The sequence below is a fragment of the Pelodiscus sinensis genome, chromosome 3 (assembly GCF_049634645.1).
Source record: "Pelodiscus sinensis isolate JC-2024 chromosome 3, ASM4963464v1, whole genome shotgun sequence".
Lineage (NCBI taxonomy): Eukaryota > Metazoa > Chordata > Testudines > Trionychidae > Pelodiscus > Pelodiscus sinensis.
Genome location: NC_134713.1, coordinates 57,770,256 through 57,786,889, shown reverse-complemented (window position 1 = coordinate 57,786,889; position 16,634 = coordinate 57,770,256). Strand labels below are relative to the sequence as shown.

General features: G+C 39.7%; 1 protein-coding gene across 1 annotated transcript in view; it reads right to left on the bottom strand.

Moving 5' to 3' along the window:
• IMPG1 (interphotoreceptor matrix proteoglycan 1) overlaps positions 1–16,634 on the bottom strand; it is an 89,641-nt gene that overhangs the window by 6,007 nt on the left and 67,000 nt on the right. Inside the window, exons 13-15 of the mRNA XM_025189134.2 lie at positions 9,776–10,338; positions 8,638–8,857; positions 2,785–2,995 (exon numbers count right to left, since the gene is read on the bottom strand). Coding sequence (XP_025044919.2) covers positions 2,785–2,995; positions 8,638–8,857; positions 9,776–10,338 — 994 coding nt within the window. The remainder of the gene's footprint in view (positions 1–2,784; positions 2,996–8,637; positions 8,858–9,775; positions 10,339–16,634) is intronic.

The following is a 16,634-nucleotide window of genomic DNA, read 5'->3' as shown; positions in this document are numbered from 1 at the left end:
AATGGCCCACCAAAACCATGCAGAAGAGCTGTAAAAAAGTAATTTCTAATGTTCTATCATGAAACCTATACACCAGTAAATTTTATAAACTGATTAGTAAATTCCGGGATTAGTATTTTTAGCTTAAAAATGGCTGAGGCAAGATGGAAAATAAATGAAAACCTGATTTAGTTGTGAAGTTAATGTATGAAAGCAGACATATTGTTATTTGGGGGAAACTTATATTGAAGAGGATGAGAATGTATGTGCATGCATTTTACCTTCACACTGAGTTGGGTTTTCACAGTTGTGTAAAGTTCCTTGGTCAATGAGCACTGAAGGACTGACACAAGCACTTACGCTACTAGGCATATGGCAAAAACTAGTGATGTGTTCATCATGTTCAAAAATGGGATTAATTCGTACAGCATTTTCTGTGCCACAGTTGTTGGGAGCAGGACCTCTATAATGCAGAAGTTTTGTTTTATTTAAGAATCTGTAACTTCCAAAATATAATTGAAAATTAATATTTAAATGTGAAGGGAAAATCATTAACTGCTTACTCCAAGTTGATCTGGCTTTTGCATTTTCTTCTTGCCTTAACAATTAATATGATGACAAGAAAAACAAGGCTTAATAAGCTAAGAACCACAGCTTTTAAAATGAAGGGTTGTATAGGTTCTGGAGCAAACTTTGCACAGCGCTCCCCATGGTAAAACCGGTGCCTACGTACAGGGCATCTAAATAGAAAGAGGGGGAAAGCAAAAATACACACACAAATAAGAGTGATGGCAGGAAATACATAGTATTTATACCCAAAATACAGGGAAAACTGCCAACCAAGTGTAAGAGCTTTCTCATTGTAATTAATCAGAGTCTCCATATGAAGCAGCATGATTAATAATACATGGAATAATATATCTGTAAATTATATATAAAAAAATTGGAGACTGATATAGTCTCTCCCCACTCTTGAACCTTGAAGATTTTTGCATATAAAACAGTGCTCTATGGCTGATTCCTTGTTCTATAATCAGGCCACACCAAAACCCTGCACTTGAATTCCATGAGAATTTATTCCGTCTCTAATCATATCTCTCTTTTAAATACCTTCCCTCCACATAGCATTTCTTGAGTTAGAGGTCATTGATGAACAATCTAAAGTGAGGATTCTATACTACCCTAACATAAAACACACCTCTTCCTATGCCTGTCTAAAATTGAAATATGTTTTAATTAATGCATTGTGACAGATACTTTTTAATCACTGCCCCTGCTACCTCAGTCAGAAAAATGCCTCTCATTAGATCCAAGTTAAGTTTATCATTGCAGAATACAATAAATGTGAGCTTGCATTTAGGGAATTCAGCAGTGTCCCTTCAGAACTCTGTGCTTCAAGTGTCAGATTTTTGTTTTTCTCCGGGAAGCCAACATAGGCAAGAAGAGTTAAGGTAACTCGACTATGTTCATTTTACTCACTAACAGTAGTTGGTAATTCCCCTACAGCCATAATGATATGCAGAAGTTGTTCAATGTTCATATTGTTTATAGCGGATATTGAATGCTCTAATTAACACTGACCTGTTGAGGTGAGGATGAAGAGTGAGTGAGTGGGCTAATAGGAACACCTCAAATTTGTACTCTGCTTGATACCATGGCAATCAATAAACTGCTGAGTGGCACTCAAGGTTCTGGGCCTTCTAGGTAATATCCTTATGTCAAGGGAGCCTCATCCTCTTTGGCCCTCTGTACAGTCTATTCTCCTCTTGATCACAAGGGGAAATGTATGTGTCTGAATGGCATGACAGTCTCAGTAATTAGTCTGCATTTCTGAATTTGCTCCCTGTGGAAATATTTATGGTGTCCAGTCACAGTCTCAAAGAGTTGTAAGAAACATCATGCTCTCCCAACTGATCAAATCCTAATGTTCTTGGTTACTTTGAACAATATGGGCAGCAGGGTGTATGTTCATGGAAAGATCTTAACTGTCTCATTACATGCCTTGTAATAGACAGCTGCTATCATATTTTACATATATTTTACACAGCCCAGACAAAAATTAATTCCTCGCAGATATACCTATTTTACCAATAGCCTAAAATGTGAACAGATGTTATTTGGGTTTCCAAAATTTCAGAATAGTTACATTTGGAATGAGCAATTGATCGTTTCAAGGTATTTGTGACGCAGGTCAATGTTTCCTTTCTAATAAATGCACTCTTTCTAATGAAGAACTAGACTATGATGCTCTGATGGACATTCAGTACTACAGGTTGAAACTTTCTAATCCAGCACGCTTTGGTTCAGCAGCATCCATAGTCTGGCATGTTTTTAGTTAGCCGGATATTCACTTATCATGGGTGTGGCTAAGTTTCTCATGGTCCCATAAAATTTGTTTATAGTCATCAGACCTGGCTCTCAGTATTCTGTGCTGTTATTTAGCTCTAATTTACCCTAAATGTCTGCTAAGAGCACAGTAATTAGTGGAAGTGCTGGCAATGCCTCTAGACAATACTGACCTCCCGTGGTCAGTCAAATTGTCTTGTTCAGCACCAGTCAGGTCCCAAAAGTGCAGACCTAGACAGGTTCAACCTGTATTGGACAACTCAAATAGTCCCATGGTGTAAGGTACTTTGTCAAGGTAACAGTACTACAACCTAGGTCGAAGTGTCTATAGAATTTTACACTTGCTGGCTTGCACTTGACACTCCTGATAAAGTGTCATTTCAATCCCAGCATTTCATGTGACTAATTTTCAGGAACTATATTATGCAGCAGACTTAATAAATAATATAATTTACCTACCTGCAGACAGCTCCTTTTCCTGGAACTAATTCACATTTTCCACCATTAACACACAGATGAGGCTCCATCTCACAGAGACTCCTGCATGGCAGTCCATCTCTGCTTGCATAACCAGGTTTACAAAGGCAATCTGCCTCTTTTGTCCATTCATTGGTTATGCACTGTGAAAATTCATCACATGCCATGAATTTGCATGGATCCGCTTGATCAGCTGTAATAAGACAGAGACATTATTAATGGATGTGTTGATGCATTATCCCAGGATACTTGGCAGAACTTGTGGCAGCTAGAGAGAACAAAAGAGATTCACTGTAGCCAAGCTCCTTCTATATCAATTAGTGGGACTATATCTTGGAAAAAAAGGAATCTGTACATTTTTCTTTTCTCAGATCGCACAGCAAGTTGCTATGTTATACTTTCTTGCACAAGCTGTTTCCTTCCCACATATTCAGAACCATGTTTTTGTGTTTGAACTACAAAGACCTTTTTGCATGTGGAAGTTCAGATTCCATTAGTTGTTACTCTTGGGGAGTAGTAGTACCGTCTGTGCATATATACAAGAAATGTGATTATTGTCACAAGTAGCTTGCAATCTGATTTGCAAGGAAAAACAGCACCGTCCCTGTGGGTAATACACTGCTAGCTAGACGTGGCATTCTTTGGGGTGATCTTTGTTTGAATGGCTTTGTGGAAGTAAGATGCTTTACATTTTAGGACACTCTCCATAAGGTATATGAAACCATCACCATTTGCTGGTTTTCTGGGCTTGGAAAGGGGGAAGCTATTGAGACACTGTACGCAATTAAGTCTTTTGATGCTGGAAGTAAGGACCAGCAAGGACCACCATGCAGCCATATTTCCTCCTGCAAGCACCTCTAATTCTCCTATGGATTGCCTTGTCCTGCTTCCTTCTGTTGCTGGGTTTCAGTCCAGCCGCTCGTCAAAAACCAGCAAGGGATTCAGCATGAGTCTTCCTAGTATGAAGAGGCAGTCAGATGCATACGAGATGCCTGAAATGTTAAATGGAACACTGAGTCCTCCCTGGTGGCACTGAGAATCCCAGCCATGCTTGAGGGCACTCACGTCTGCCCGTGCAGATAGTGAAATGGATTGAATGATCAATAAGTCTCATTCACCTCTAAACTTCTATACAAATCCACGAATAGCTTTTCCGTCACATTAAAGACTAAGAAGGCTGTTTTAAATCGATCTTTGGTACTCATAAGATGTCACTTTGGCATCTGCTTTGTTATTGGAATGGAGAACTTTGCTTTGCACTAAGTTTGAACCAAAAGAGACGTTTCAACAATATAATACAGTAAATATCTGCAATGGCTGACAAATCTGTCTACATTCAATAACATTTCTTTACCATATTAATAATTTTGGAATAAAAATTTTAAAAAATCAATTTGTAGCAAAAGCATAGGTTTGTAAATCAACATTTGTTGGCTCTTCATTTGCAGAAAGGAAGTGAAATGGTTTAAGCGGATTTTAGCCTAGAGTGGAATCAATGTTCACACAGAAACAATTTTTCTCTTAAAAAAAATGAACAACAATAAAGAGCCTGTTAGCAACAGAAACATAAGATTCAGAAATGTGAGCTGGATCCACCAAAATGACATCCTGCCTCCCTCCAGCATTTTACAAGGCTAGTTATTAACTAGATGACTCAGTAGTGTCTGTCTTAGCTTACTTATAAGTAAAAATAAAGTAAATAAAATTGTCAACATAAACTGAAACTTTGATTAAATACTAGTAGGGAAAAAGTGTGCATATAATAGATATTATTAAAATTAGAATTATGCATTAGACGTAGAGATTTTAAGGTGAGAAAACCATTAGAATATCTTGTTTGACCTCTTGCTTATTGCTGGCCATTGAATTTCATCCATTCACTCCTGTAATGTGCCCATAACTTCCATTTGATTAAAGCATATCTTCCACAACAGCATCCCAGTCTTCTCTGAAGACTACAAGAAATAAAGAATCTACCACTTTCAGTCAAATCATTCCTGATGACACTGCATCTCTGCTGTGATCTTGGTTCACTCTTCATGAAAGGTGGGACATGAATTGAGGATGGATTTTCAAAAATGGTTAAAATGTACTTACATAATATCCATCTCTTTATATATTATAAAAGGAATATCAGTCACGAAATCTGTTCCCTAAGCATGAAATAAGGATTTATCATTCTCTGTTAGCTAGAGACACAGTGGAATTGTTGATAGGTTCACTGATTACTTTTAAAAGTATCTTTCAGGGAAGTGATCAGACTTGTGATAGATTCAGGTTAGAGTCATGTTGATGTTAATTGGCCCTTAAAAAAACATGCTTTCCAGACTGAGAGCAGTCCATTTCCATTTCCATAGGTGATGAGTCAGGGGATTTGTTTATATACTGCTTATGAATTATGGTGGTGGATATGAAATTGTACCTTGGAATAGCTCTATATCCAGGGTAGGCAATAATTTTTGATGGGGGGGGGGGGGAAGGCACACCAAGATTTTTTAAATGTTCAAGGGCTGTACTTTTCTATGGAGGGGTCTGGGACAGGTTAGGTGCAGAAGGGAGCTTGGGGTAGGGGATGTGGATGATGTACAGTCTGAGGGGGAGTTTGGCTGAAGTAGGGGGTTATGTCCTTGGACATAGGACTGGAGTACAGGGTCATGTGGGGATAGGAGTGCAGGAATGGAGTTTGACCTGGGAGGAGGAGTGTAAGAAAGGGTGCAGGGTCTGAGAGGGAGTTGTGACCTGGGGCAGGAGGGAGTAGTGAGGTGGGGCAGGGAGTTGGAAGGGTGGAGTTCCAGAAGCAGGCTCTGGTTGGGATGCATTTATCTTAAGTGGCGCCCAGCCAGCAGCCCAAAAGGGAACTCGAGGCAGGCTCCCTGATTGCCACAGCTGCAGGCTGCTCAAAACAGCTGGAGGTTCCCTCCATGTGCCTGTTGCCCTTGGCTGTGGGCCATGCCACAGCTTCACCCAATCTTAGGCCAATTATCACAGCATGAGCAAAGTCTTGCCCTCCCACCTGCCAGGGGCATGCTATACCTAGAGGGAGCTACAGCCTGGAGCTACAACAGGCAGAGAGCCTGCTTTGGTTCTTTTGCTCACCCCTGCTGTATGTGGATGTGGGATTCACTATTTGTCGACAGGCCTGTAGTATGTACCTACTAGATACAGGACAATAGTTGATGACCAGACCTTAAATAGTTGTCTATTCAGGTGGAAACCTGAGACAAAAGATTGGCTTTTACCAAGGAGAACTGGTTTACCAGAGGAGAAGTTGATTGGCAATGTAGTCTTTCAGTAGGGATGTGTGATCATCTGACGAGACTGATCAGGGTGCTGCAAAAGGCTGCAGTAGGTTATAAAACAGCTGGCCAGGCCACCAATTCCTGCAGCTCCCATTGGCTGGGAATAGTGGTGCAGGGCTAGGACAGAGGTGAGCCTGCCTTAGCCCCCTGCACCACCACCCAGAAGCAACCTGTGGTAAATGGAGACTGCTTTCCAAACCCCAGCCCCAGTCTTGAATCCCTCCTGCACCCCAAGCCCCTGCCCCCAGCTTGATAAAAGTGAATGAGGATGGGGGAGGGAGGATCGAGTGAGTAGGGTTGAGGCCTCAGAGGAGGGGCGGGAAGGAGGCGGGGCAAGGGTTTTTGGGTTTGAGGTAGATCCTAGATTGTACTAAAATTCAAAAGGTGATCTCATGCTTTAAAAAGTTGGAGACCACTGTTCTAGGGAATATGCAAGAGCTGCTGGGGATGCATGGGGATGTGGCACTTGTTTCAAGGTCTAGACAATTTGGGCTGGAGTCCACACTGCCAAGGGGGTGTCAGACTTGAAGGCCGCCTGTGGAATGTGTACCTAGACCCGGGGCATTAGCTGAACTCTGCTTAACGCCAGGAAGCTAATGGTTAATGGAGTATTTGGCTCTCCTCACAGCAGTCTAGTGAATGTTAAGTAGAGGGAACCTGACTGTGCATTTGAAATTTTGTGCAATCCTACTTTACCTTCATGCTGGAAGCAGTACCACTTTGTGATTTATACACAGGAATGGTGAGTACTGCAAGTGGTTCATTTCCCTCAGCTGCATCTCTCTGCAAATGTTGTACAGTCAATATTTACTCTTTCCTTGCCTTTTCCACAGCTCCATGGAGAGCTTTCACTTTCTCATTTTATTTCTCCACATCTTCATCTCCTGGGTTCAGAGGTATTTGCTTGCAAAGATACAATTTGTGTTGGAATCTCTTTTGTAATTGGTGGTGTGAAAACTGGCCTTGTATTTTGCATTCATCTCAGATTACATTTGACTCTCTCCCTAGTTATCAGTTCATATTGCTTGTTCCCCCAATATTAAAGGAATGTATTCTTTAAAGTGTATATAATGCCTTATGGAGAATCATGGGAGATCATTCTGTTAGAGACAATTCTGCTTTCTGAGTCAGATGCTATATTTTTCTTCTCTCGTCCTTTACCATTAAATCTAGTCCCATGAAAACTGACCTTCTAAGCTCTTCCACTCCTCCTCCTTATTCCCCTGTTCATTTTAGCTCATTAAATGAACGTATGTTTCCTGAGTGGCTATTTTAACTAAAATCTTTAGTAGGTGTTTGAGAGATCATGAGAGTTGTTCATCTGATTCATTAAGTAGTTCATTGATTAAAATATTAACACTTGCCTTATTCTCATCTCCTTTTGTAAATTTCCAGTTTCAACTATACATTTTTAGTTTCATGTACATGATTTCTGTTGTGGTGCCGAAGGTCAGTATCAGTACCAAGAGATCTGGGTTTCTGGTTCTCTGGTTTTACTCATTGTGGACATCAGCATTGTGGATCTCAGAAATTTGAAGCTGTCACTGTTTAGCTGCTAGAGTTAAGTATTCTTCTGAATTGTACTGGTTCATTTTCTTTTAACACAGTTTTTGATGGACAATGAAAATTTGTTGCAACTTTGGTTAGATCATTAAAAATACTTGAAGATTTATTTTACCTAATGCACTTTTTCTTGTGGTATTTATTTTTGTGTGTAGCTGTCGATAGGTCTTTTGGCTGCCTCTTGTGAAAGGCTGAGATTTGTTTATAGGATTAAGATTTTTGGTTTGTTTAAATCTTTAGCTGTGTAATGACATTGTTTCCACTAGATGGCTCATTTTCACAATTGAAAGGGAATTTATTTGAATTTGCTTCAAAAAGATTTTAAGCATGTTTCAAACCTGTGTATGTTTGAGGTGATTTTCAATTTTTATGTAGGTTTTGGAAAGTAGTTGAGAAACTGGTGGCATAGTATTCTAAACTTAAGGTGCAAAATGAGGAATGAGCATGTCAGGAAACAAAGTCTGGAGGAGATGTTTTATGAGATGGAATGTGTTCCAATAACTGCTGATGACTTTGAAAGCATGTGGATAGAAGGCATGTAAAATCCCATTTAATCGGTTAACCAATTAAGCATGATGTTTAACCAATTAAAGGGGGGGGCACTCTAGCCTGGATGGACGGAGTAGCCCCTACCCACAGGAGGCTAGGATCTGCACCGCCCTCACCCCCCGGGTTAAGCAGAACCAGTAAGCATCACCAGTTAAGCATCTCCCATTACATCCCTAGTCTATAGCCTGATAAATATTGCTGTAGTCAGGAAAGTTTGAGTATCTCCAAATTACTTCTGGTTGCCATAATTTCCAATTTAAATGAAAGATCATAGGCAGTCTACAATACTGGAAGCCCAATATTAATAGTCTATAAAATAGAAATTTCTCTCTTTTTTTTTAGTTGTATTGAGTAAACCATAAATTGTATCAAAGCTGTGAAAGGTCAGCTGTTTTCTTTTTACATTTTAGTAACACAATCTTACCTGGTTCAATATCAAGAGAGTAGCTGTCAATTTCCAAATTGAGGCGCTGGGCTGCAGCATCGCAAAAATCTTCCAAAACGCAGTGCACGGCTTCCGTGATATTGTATGGAACTGTCTTAGCAAACTTCATTTTACTATTAACAATCACGCTTCCATTTCTGAAGTTAAGTATTTCTAATTGCTTAAATCCTGTAAGGTTGGATTGAAGATATGGAAGCAGCTGCAAAACAGGAAGTTGTTTTACTTTAAATCCCTTGTCAATACCTGACTGTTATTTATTTCACTTATGTTCACTTTTCATTAACTGTTACATGAATCATCCACTTATTTCCTTGGTGCTTAACTATCAAGTCCAGCTTTCTGTTTACCTTGATTAGTCTCTGTATTTGCATCTTTCTTAGTAATGCACTGAGGTACATGGATGCTAGTTTCCTTGTAATGAAACACATAGTGTTTTGGGAGTGTCTGAATAAAGAAAAATCACTTCAGTAAAAAGTCAGCTTCAATTACTTTTAAAGGCTCCATCCAAGAAAGTTAGAACATGACATAATAGGCATGCTACTCTTTTCTAGTGATCTGTTTGGAAAATCTATATCTAATCACATTCTCTGATACCTCATGATGATTTAAAAAAGGATTGATAATAAATTCAGCCTAAAGACTCAATTCTTAGATGTAATTAGTGTTGCTGTACCACTGAAATGCAGATTCAAAATAACCAATTAAAATTACTTGTCAACAATAATGTGCGTAGTTTCTTGCATGGATAAATATTTTAGATGTCTTTTATTTACATGTATTTTCCTTTGTAAACCACTGCTACATGTTGTTAGCCTGCATTTGAGCCTAAAAAAACTTACTTGTTACAGTAGTTCAAAGTGTTTTATTAAACTGGAAGATCGGGTCCAACACTATGTTCTACTTCATACAATTGTATTTTCCAGCCTGACCTTATCATAGTGATCTGGTCAGAATAAATCACAATCTGAATGCCCCTTGTAGTCACTATCATAGATGCTTGTCTCTTATCATTGCTTTTGCTAACCAGGGGAGCAATAATATAAGCTAACAAGGAAAATCTTTTTTCTTTAATGTGTGCGTGAATACTGTACGTTACAGACAATCTGTTTTTACTCACCAGCTGCATGAATTGTTGCTCCAGTGCTCTGTATTCCAGAGAACTCCTGTTGAAGAGGTCATCGGAAAAAAGCATGTTGGTTACTCTCAGGCTGAAGAAAACCACTAGCTCTTTGCCTTTGGCTGCTGTTGTCATCAAGCTAGTGGTCACATACTTCAGTGAAGGAGCTGGGGTAGATTCTGCTGGTTGGCTCTCCGACACGGAAATATATCCGCTGCCATACTCCACTTCATCCATTGTTGCTGTGCTCATTGGGTTGACTCCATCCAGTTCTGCAGCAATATCCTGCACTCCTGTTTCGAAGCCAGTAGTGATGCCGCTCTCAGCTGCTGGTGTTGGTGAACCTGTTATTTCAAAGGACTGGTCTATGATAATGGAGTGGCTGTGAGATGGACTGGTCACTGCTGGCAGTAGTGTGATTGGGTCAGTGGGTAATATGGCCATGGTGGCTTCTTCAGGCAGGGAGATGGAGTTGTCACTTGAATCAATAAAGACAGGCAAAGTTCTGTCTTTGGGTAAAATATCATCACCTGATGATTCTGGTGGATCTATGATCTTTACAGCTGCAAAGGGTGGGGGAGGCAAATATTTAACTTTGAAAAAGAGACATAAGGAAATATCTATATAGCATTTCAAGTGACAAATTTTTAAGGAGAATAGATTCAGATCATTGGAACATTCTGACCGCTTTCTGATGACTTAATAAGAAAACGGAGGAAAATGCCCAGTCCACATGGCTTCATGTTGTGTTTTGTGGGTACTTTACCTGATAATTATACACGTATGTATTTCCCTAAGTTTTGCTGGGTGGTTTTCACAATACATAAGCACACTTGCCACTTATATTGACCCAAAATGTAGGCTGCAGCTTTGACTTTTCTGCTTGGGTCAGTGTAGGGCTTGATTCATTCCTAGCCATGCCCCTTTCTGAAAGATTAAAGATGGTATTTACTAATGACCTTAAAATGTGGGTGTACAAACCTGTGCAACCACCTCAGATACAAATGATTGTCAACTTTTGTGCTATTTAAAAAACAAATGACTTCCCCAAGTAATTTGCTACATCAAAAGCAACCATTTGCCCCAGGTTCTAGGATTCCTTCATATGCCTGCTGGAGCTCAGAGACAGCCTATGAATGTGCAGTTGAAATCCCAATCTTAAATATAAGTGACACAGTTGGAATTCAGACAATCAGCCAACTTATTATAGAAGGGTAATAGAAAATGACAGACTTCAATTTATACTCAAGAGGGTCATGTCAGTCTTTTTCACTAACATCTTGGTTAGGGGGCTTTAAGGAGCTCTAGTCAAAATTGCTTACTTAACTTGATTGGAAAGTTAAGAGAATTACCATCTCTGATGGTATCTTCCCCATCTTTGGATACTAAATTATTATCCCTGCCAGAAGTCCTTATCCTAGCAGTTCATTAAAATACTTTTGAAGAGCAAATATTTTCCTTTAGAATGGACTGGATTGGGAGGGGGGAGGAGAGAGAGGCATTTTCAAAATAGTACAGTTTTCCTGAACCCTCCAAACTGTCTCCCTTCTCTTCAAATGACACAGGTTAGGAGCCCTTGCCTATCCTATCAGTATGTTAGGAGCAAATATGCACTTCCATCAGAGAGAAACTTAGCATACATCAGGGTCTCATCTCTAGATAAAGGTTATAGGAGACCTTGTCTGTTAAATGGGAAAGTAAAGAAATATGCTAATCCCTCACCCCTAATGTCTGCAAATAAATCCTGTCAGTCAGAATGTCTCCAAGCCTGAAGGGATTTTTTTTCTTTTAGTGAGCTCATTGTTAAAATATTGCTGCCACTCTCCGTTCTTTTAATTACCAATGAGAATTCTTTTATATATCAATTTAAAGCTAGTGTACCTTGGTAGGAAGATACAAAAATGTCCCAATCCACTTTCCTTTAGGATAACCAGACATTTAAAATAGATGTCCTGTACCAAAATCTGCCCTCAGCTGTTTGTGCAGTTCTAAAGACTTCAGAATTAGACCCTAGAAAAAAGATCCAACTACCTGTCTGTCACCGCCTTGTTCACAGTTGGGAAAATAACTGGTGCTATGATGAATGGGAGGGGTACTAACAACTTTTTCAGGATATTACAGCCATTCAGCTAACTAAATTTCCAGTAAGCATTAAACCCTGAGACAGTGGGTCCTTGAGAGTCTCCAGGAAGTGTTGGCAGGGAGCCAGGAGAGCCAGTGACAACACTGTAGTTTTTTTGAATGGCAAGCACTGATCTTCCTGCTTCAGTCTGTGTAACCAGAGGAGAACTACAGACATAAATTAAGCCAGGAAGCAAGCATGCAATATTCAGCAACATCCATGCCTGTGTAGTCAGACATGATCAGGTTATTTTCTTAATTGTGGGGTTTGTTGTGCTGAGCCCATGCACTTATCCTCCTTTCTCCTCCCCCTCGACCTCCTGTTCACTGTAACTTTCTAAACTGAATCCCAGGGAGGCTATTCTCTGTGTTCTTAATCTGCCTTTTTTCAGTTGCTCCGTAAATCCTAGCAACCAAGTAAGCTTTACCAAGGATGTTTTCTTTGTTTTGTTAATTACTACAATCTGATTCCTGTTTCCTAGAAGACTGGAGGTTCTGTGTGCATGTGCCTGAGATTAAAGAGTTAGCTATTAAGAAATTACAGTTTGCTTTAAAGTTCTCTCCAGAGGGAGGGTTAAAGAACTTGAGGGTACCCCACAGAAAGAAATTCCCAAGTGCATCTTTCTGAGAACTCAGAAACGGTTTTTTTTTTTTTGTTGCATTTGGGTGGTGGCAGTGTGCCACCCACCCTCAAGGAATCTGTGACCTTGGGGAGTTTTTAAGCAGAAGTCTTTAGTGCCAGGGTATTTTAAAGTCTCTTGCCAGGTATCCATCTTCTGCACTCAAAGTGCCAGAGTGGGAGACAGCCTTGACAGGAACATATGCTTATTCTTTCATTCATCATTTTGCTTTCTCATGTTTTTTTTTCTATAGCTATATATATATATATTTAAATTGATAATTCAATGAGTGACATTGGTTCACATAGTTTGGTCAAAGCACTCAAGAGTCTGTGGTTAAAACAATGTAATGGGGCTGGAAGATCTGAGTTCTGTTCTTAAACTTCCTATGTGATTGTAAGAAAGGCCATTCATGTCTTTGCTTCAGTGTCTATTCTCAGAGTTGTTGTGATTCATTACTGTCTGAGAGAGTCTCAGATCCTATAGTGATAGGGCCCCTAGAAGTACCTTGGCAAACGATTATTGACCTAGAAGGAAACATTTTTACTCTTTGTCATGGTTTATGATATAAGCAGTTAGGATAGCATTGCTCAGATGACAGCATTCTGTCCCATGGTATCATCTCATATCACTGAGAATGCATAAACTTCTGATTTAGGAAATGCCAATATTAGCTTCTAGGATACAGGCAGAAGTCATTCCTTCCTATAAGCTGAGTTCTAGAGTACTTCATTTTTTTTCAAGTGCTATCCATCCTTTGGATGAAAGGATGAATAGAAGTCCTACTGATTGTTCAGCTTGAACATCTGGTTGTCCTTTCTGGGAAAAGAATAAGGGGTACAATGGTTTACCATTCCTTCTTGGGTAAAGCAGTCTGGGTATGTCTAGACTACGTACCTCTGCCAACAGAGGCATGTAAACTAGGCTATCCAACATAGTCAAAGAAGCCGGGATTTAAATATCTCCAGCTTCATTAAAATAAACATGGCCACTGTGCTGTGCTGGCTCAGTTGATCATTGGCACAGCGCGCAAGTCAAGATGCAGATTGGTCGACAAGGGAAGCCTTTGTCGACCGCTCAATTATGCCTCGTGAAACGAGGTTTACAAGAGCAGTCGACAAAGGCTTCCCTTGTCGACCGATACACATCTTGACTTGCGCGCTGTGCCGACGATCAGCTGAGCTGGCACAGTGCAGCGGCCATGTTTATTTTAATGAAGCTGGGGATATTTAAATCCCGGCTTCTTTGACTATGTTGGGTAGCCTAGTTTACATGCCTGTGTCGGCAGAGGCATATAGTCTAGACATACCCTCTGTTAATTGCCTTAGAGCAGCTCTTTCTGTCTATACAGTCACTACACTAGCTTACTTCACTGCAAACTTCTGGAATACCAGTATGAAAGGCTCTATGTAAAACGGTATTTGGTATGCCATATGCCAATATTATGCTAGGCAGACATTGAGTAACCGTAGTTGAGTACAGTAGTTCTGTAATTTGCTGATAATTACTTTGGAAATGCCAGTAGCAGACAAACTTTTGTTAAATAGTTGAGCTTGCTATGTCAGTAACATTGTATCACAAAGCATATTGTGGTGTCCTTGCAGCTGTGCAGAAAATACTGACATACACACACCTGACTTTCTACAGCAAAAACAATTGGGAAGAGGCCACACACATGCTATAGTTTACTCCCCTTCCACCTCATAACCATAGGGTTGGGAAAGAAGCAAAACCAGATATATTTTGGCATTTTCCAATGTCTTTGCTATCTCTTGCCCTTCTCAAGACAGGGATTATTAATTATAAATACTACAGTGCTAAGCACTCCATAAATAAGATATACAGACAGAGGGTGATAGGAGGCTGCTAGTGGCTCATTCATCTCCTTTCTCCTGGTTATCAGCTGAGGAAATCTTCCTTAAGTCTCCTTCATAAGTGCAGACCCCTTTTCTTTAAGCACCTGATGGATACTTTTGTACAAAATAATAATCACAACAAGCAGTTTAGATTAGGTGATTTTCCTAATTAATGACTAAACATTGATTCTGTTTGCTGATTGAATGAGTAAGGCCAGGTTCTGCTCTCATGTTTAGGAGTGAACTCAGAGAAGATGACAGTGGAGCTATCTGGGTATTAAACCAGTCTAAGAGAGATGAAGCTAACTGGATTTTAAAAGCTCAGGGCAATGATTCTAGGAAGCTGGATAGATTGTATGGAAATGCCCTGGTGACATTGTATAGCTAGATGTCAAAATCGGGATGCCAGTTTGCTTACATTACACCATTTTCTAACATATCACCCACCCAATGGCTCCATCAGAGTGACTTTTACATAAAATACCACTAGACAATGTTCCACAATAAAAACAAGTATGAGTATTGGCACTCTGGAGCAACCCTATCTCCAAGCGGTAAATTAAAATGGAATGTTTATGGGCTTTGGTTTGGCAGACACTGAAACTGTGATGGTATTTGTGAGAGAGGTAGTTTTAAGTGACTCATCTGAATTCACACGGTGAATTTTAAGTGAGCCTTCAATACAATTCTGATGCCCAGCCCTATGTTTTAGCAAAAGTGCATTTATATTATTACAGTAATAGTTCCATCACGACGATTTGTGGAGAGGATTATTTTTTGCTTATAACTATAACAGGAATCCAGGCAGAAGATGATTTGGGAGAAGTGCTAAACAAACACTTTGCAGTGGAGCAGGAGGAAGAAAGACTAGGCTTAAGGATACTATTGCTGCCTTACTTTAATGAAGTACCTTGTGAAAAGACAGTGATTCTATCTCATCCTCAAACATTGTCCCATGACAGTGTATGGTTGTCATCAGACTGTTACTGTGGGAGGCTATAGTATTTTGAAAAAAACTTTGTGATGGTGATTTCACCCTCCCTCTAACTGTAACAATAACAGTGCTCCCTGACTGGTGCTGTACTTATAAAATAGTTTGATATTATGACTCCTGAGTCCTATCTTGTGCAACCATTCTTCTTATAACGATCGTTAACCAAAATGTGTCAGGTGCTTTATTCACATATAGGAAGATACAAAACAGATGAATAGTGAGGGGGAAATGGGACACAACACCTAATCAAAATGATCAGGGTGATGGTTGGCAGTTGTATTGCTAGCTCTCCATCTCTTGGTTTTAACTGGGCTTTCTGGATGTATAGGTTACCTGCATATCTTCAATGCCTGTTGAGCTGACGGGTGTAGGTCAAAGACGCTGAGCTCCCACATTTCCAACTGAAAAACGTCTGAGCTAAGATTCAATCTTAAGAGGATCTGGGTTCTTAATATGTCCTTATGATTGGAAATGTTTGATAGCTTATATGAACATTGATACCAATATAACAAACATCTTTAAAAGTCCCTCTCCAACGGAATTTACCAACTGCCTACAAACAAGTTGTAATCTTTGTCAGATGCCAGGATAATCAGTTTACATGATAAACGGAGCCCACAGTTCTCAGTCCTTCCATTAGAACAGCCTCAAATCTGGGACTTGAGACATAGAGAACAGCTTTATCACAGGGTGTTCTAAACATGCTCCCATCACACTTCTTCACACCAAAAGCTGTGGGTGGCATAGCATGAGACTGCTCCAATAGTGCTACACCAGAGGAGACTTTCAAAGAGGGACCCTTTCTGCTACAACAGTGATAGAAAGTGTCTTTAATGCAACAGAGAATCAGTCCCAGGATCTTTTATTTGTGCTCTGCCTTGTTATTGAGTCCTCATTTTTCTTTTGTGTTTCGAATAAGCATGTGTCATATGACACAAGATACAGTTCCAAAAGATCTTCCATTAAGATCAGAAGAAAAAAGTGCTTCAGCCATTTTATCACAAGCTGTTTTCCCACTGGTCATAACTAATTTTTTCTCAGCTGACCTCTCTGAGTTGATAATGCATGAATGAAATACATAGAAGTTTTGGATCTAAAAACCTTTGCCTTTGCACATTACTGATTGTTTCTCTGTAGTCTAGTAATTAAAAGACATTTTGTTTTTTTTAAAACTCAGAATTGTTCAAATAGATAAAAAGAATTAATTTGTTTTTTAATTATTTTTCCTTCTGGCTCCTCCTCTTCTGAGAACTTGGCAGTGCCCACCA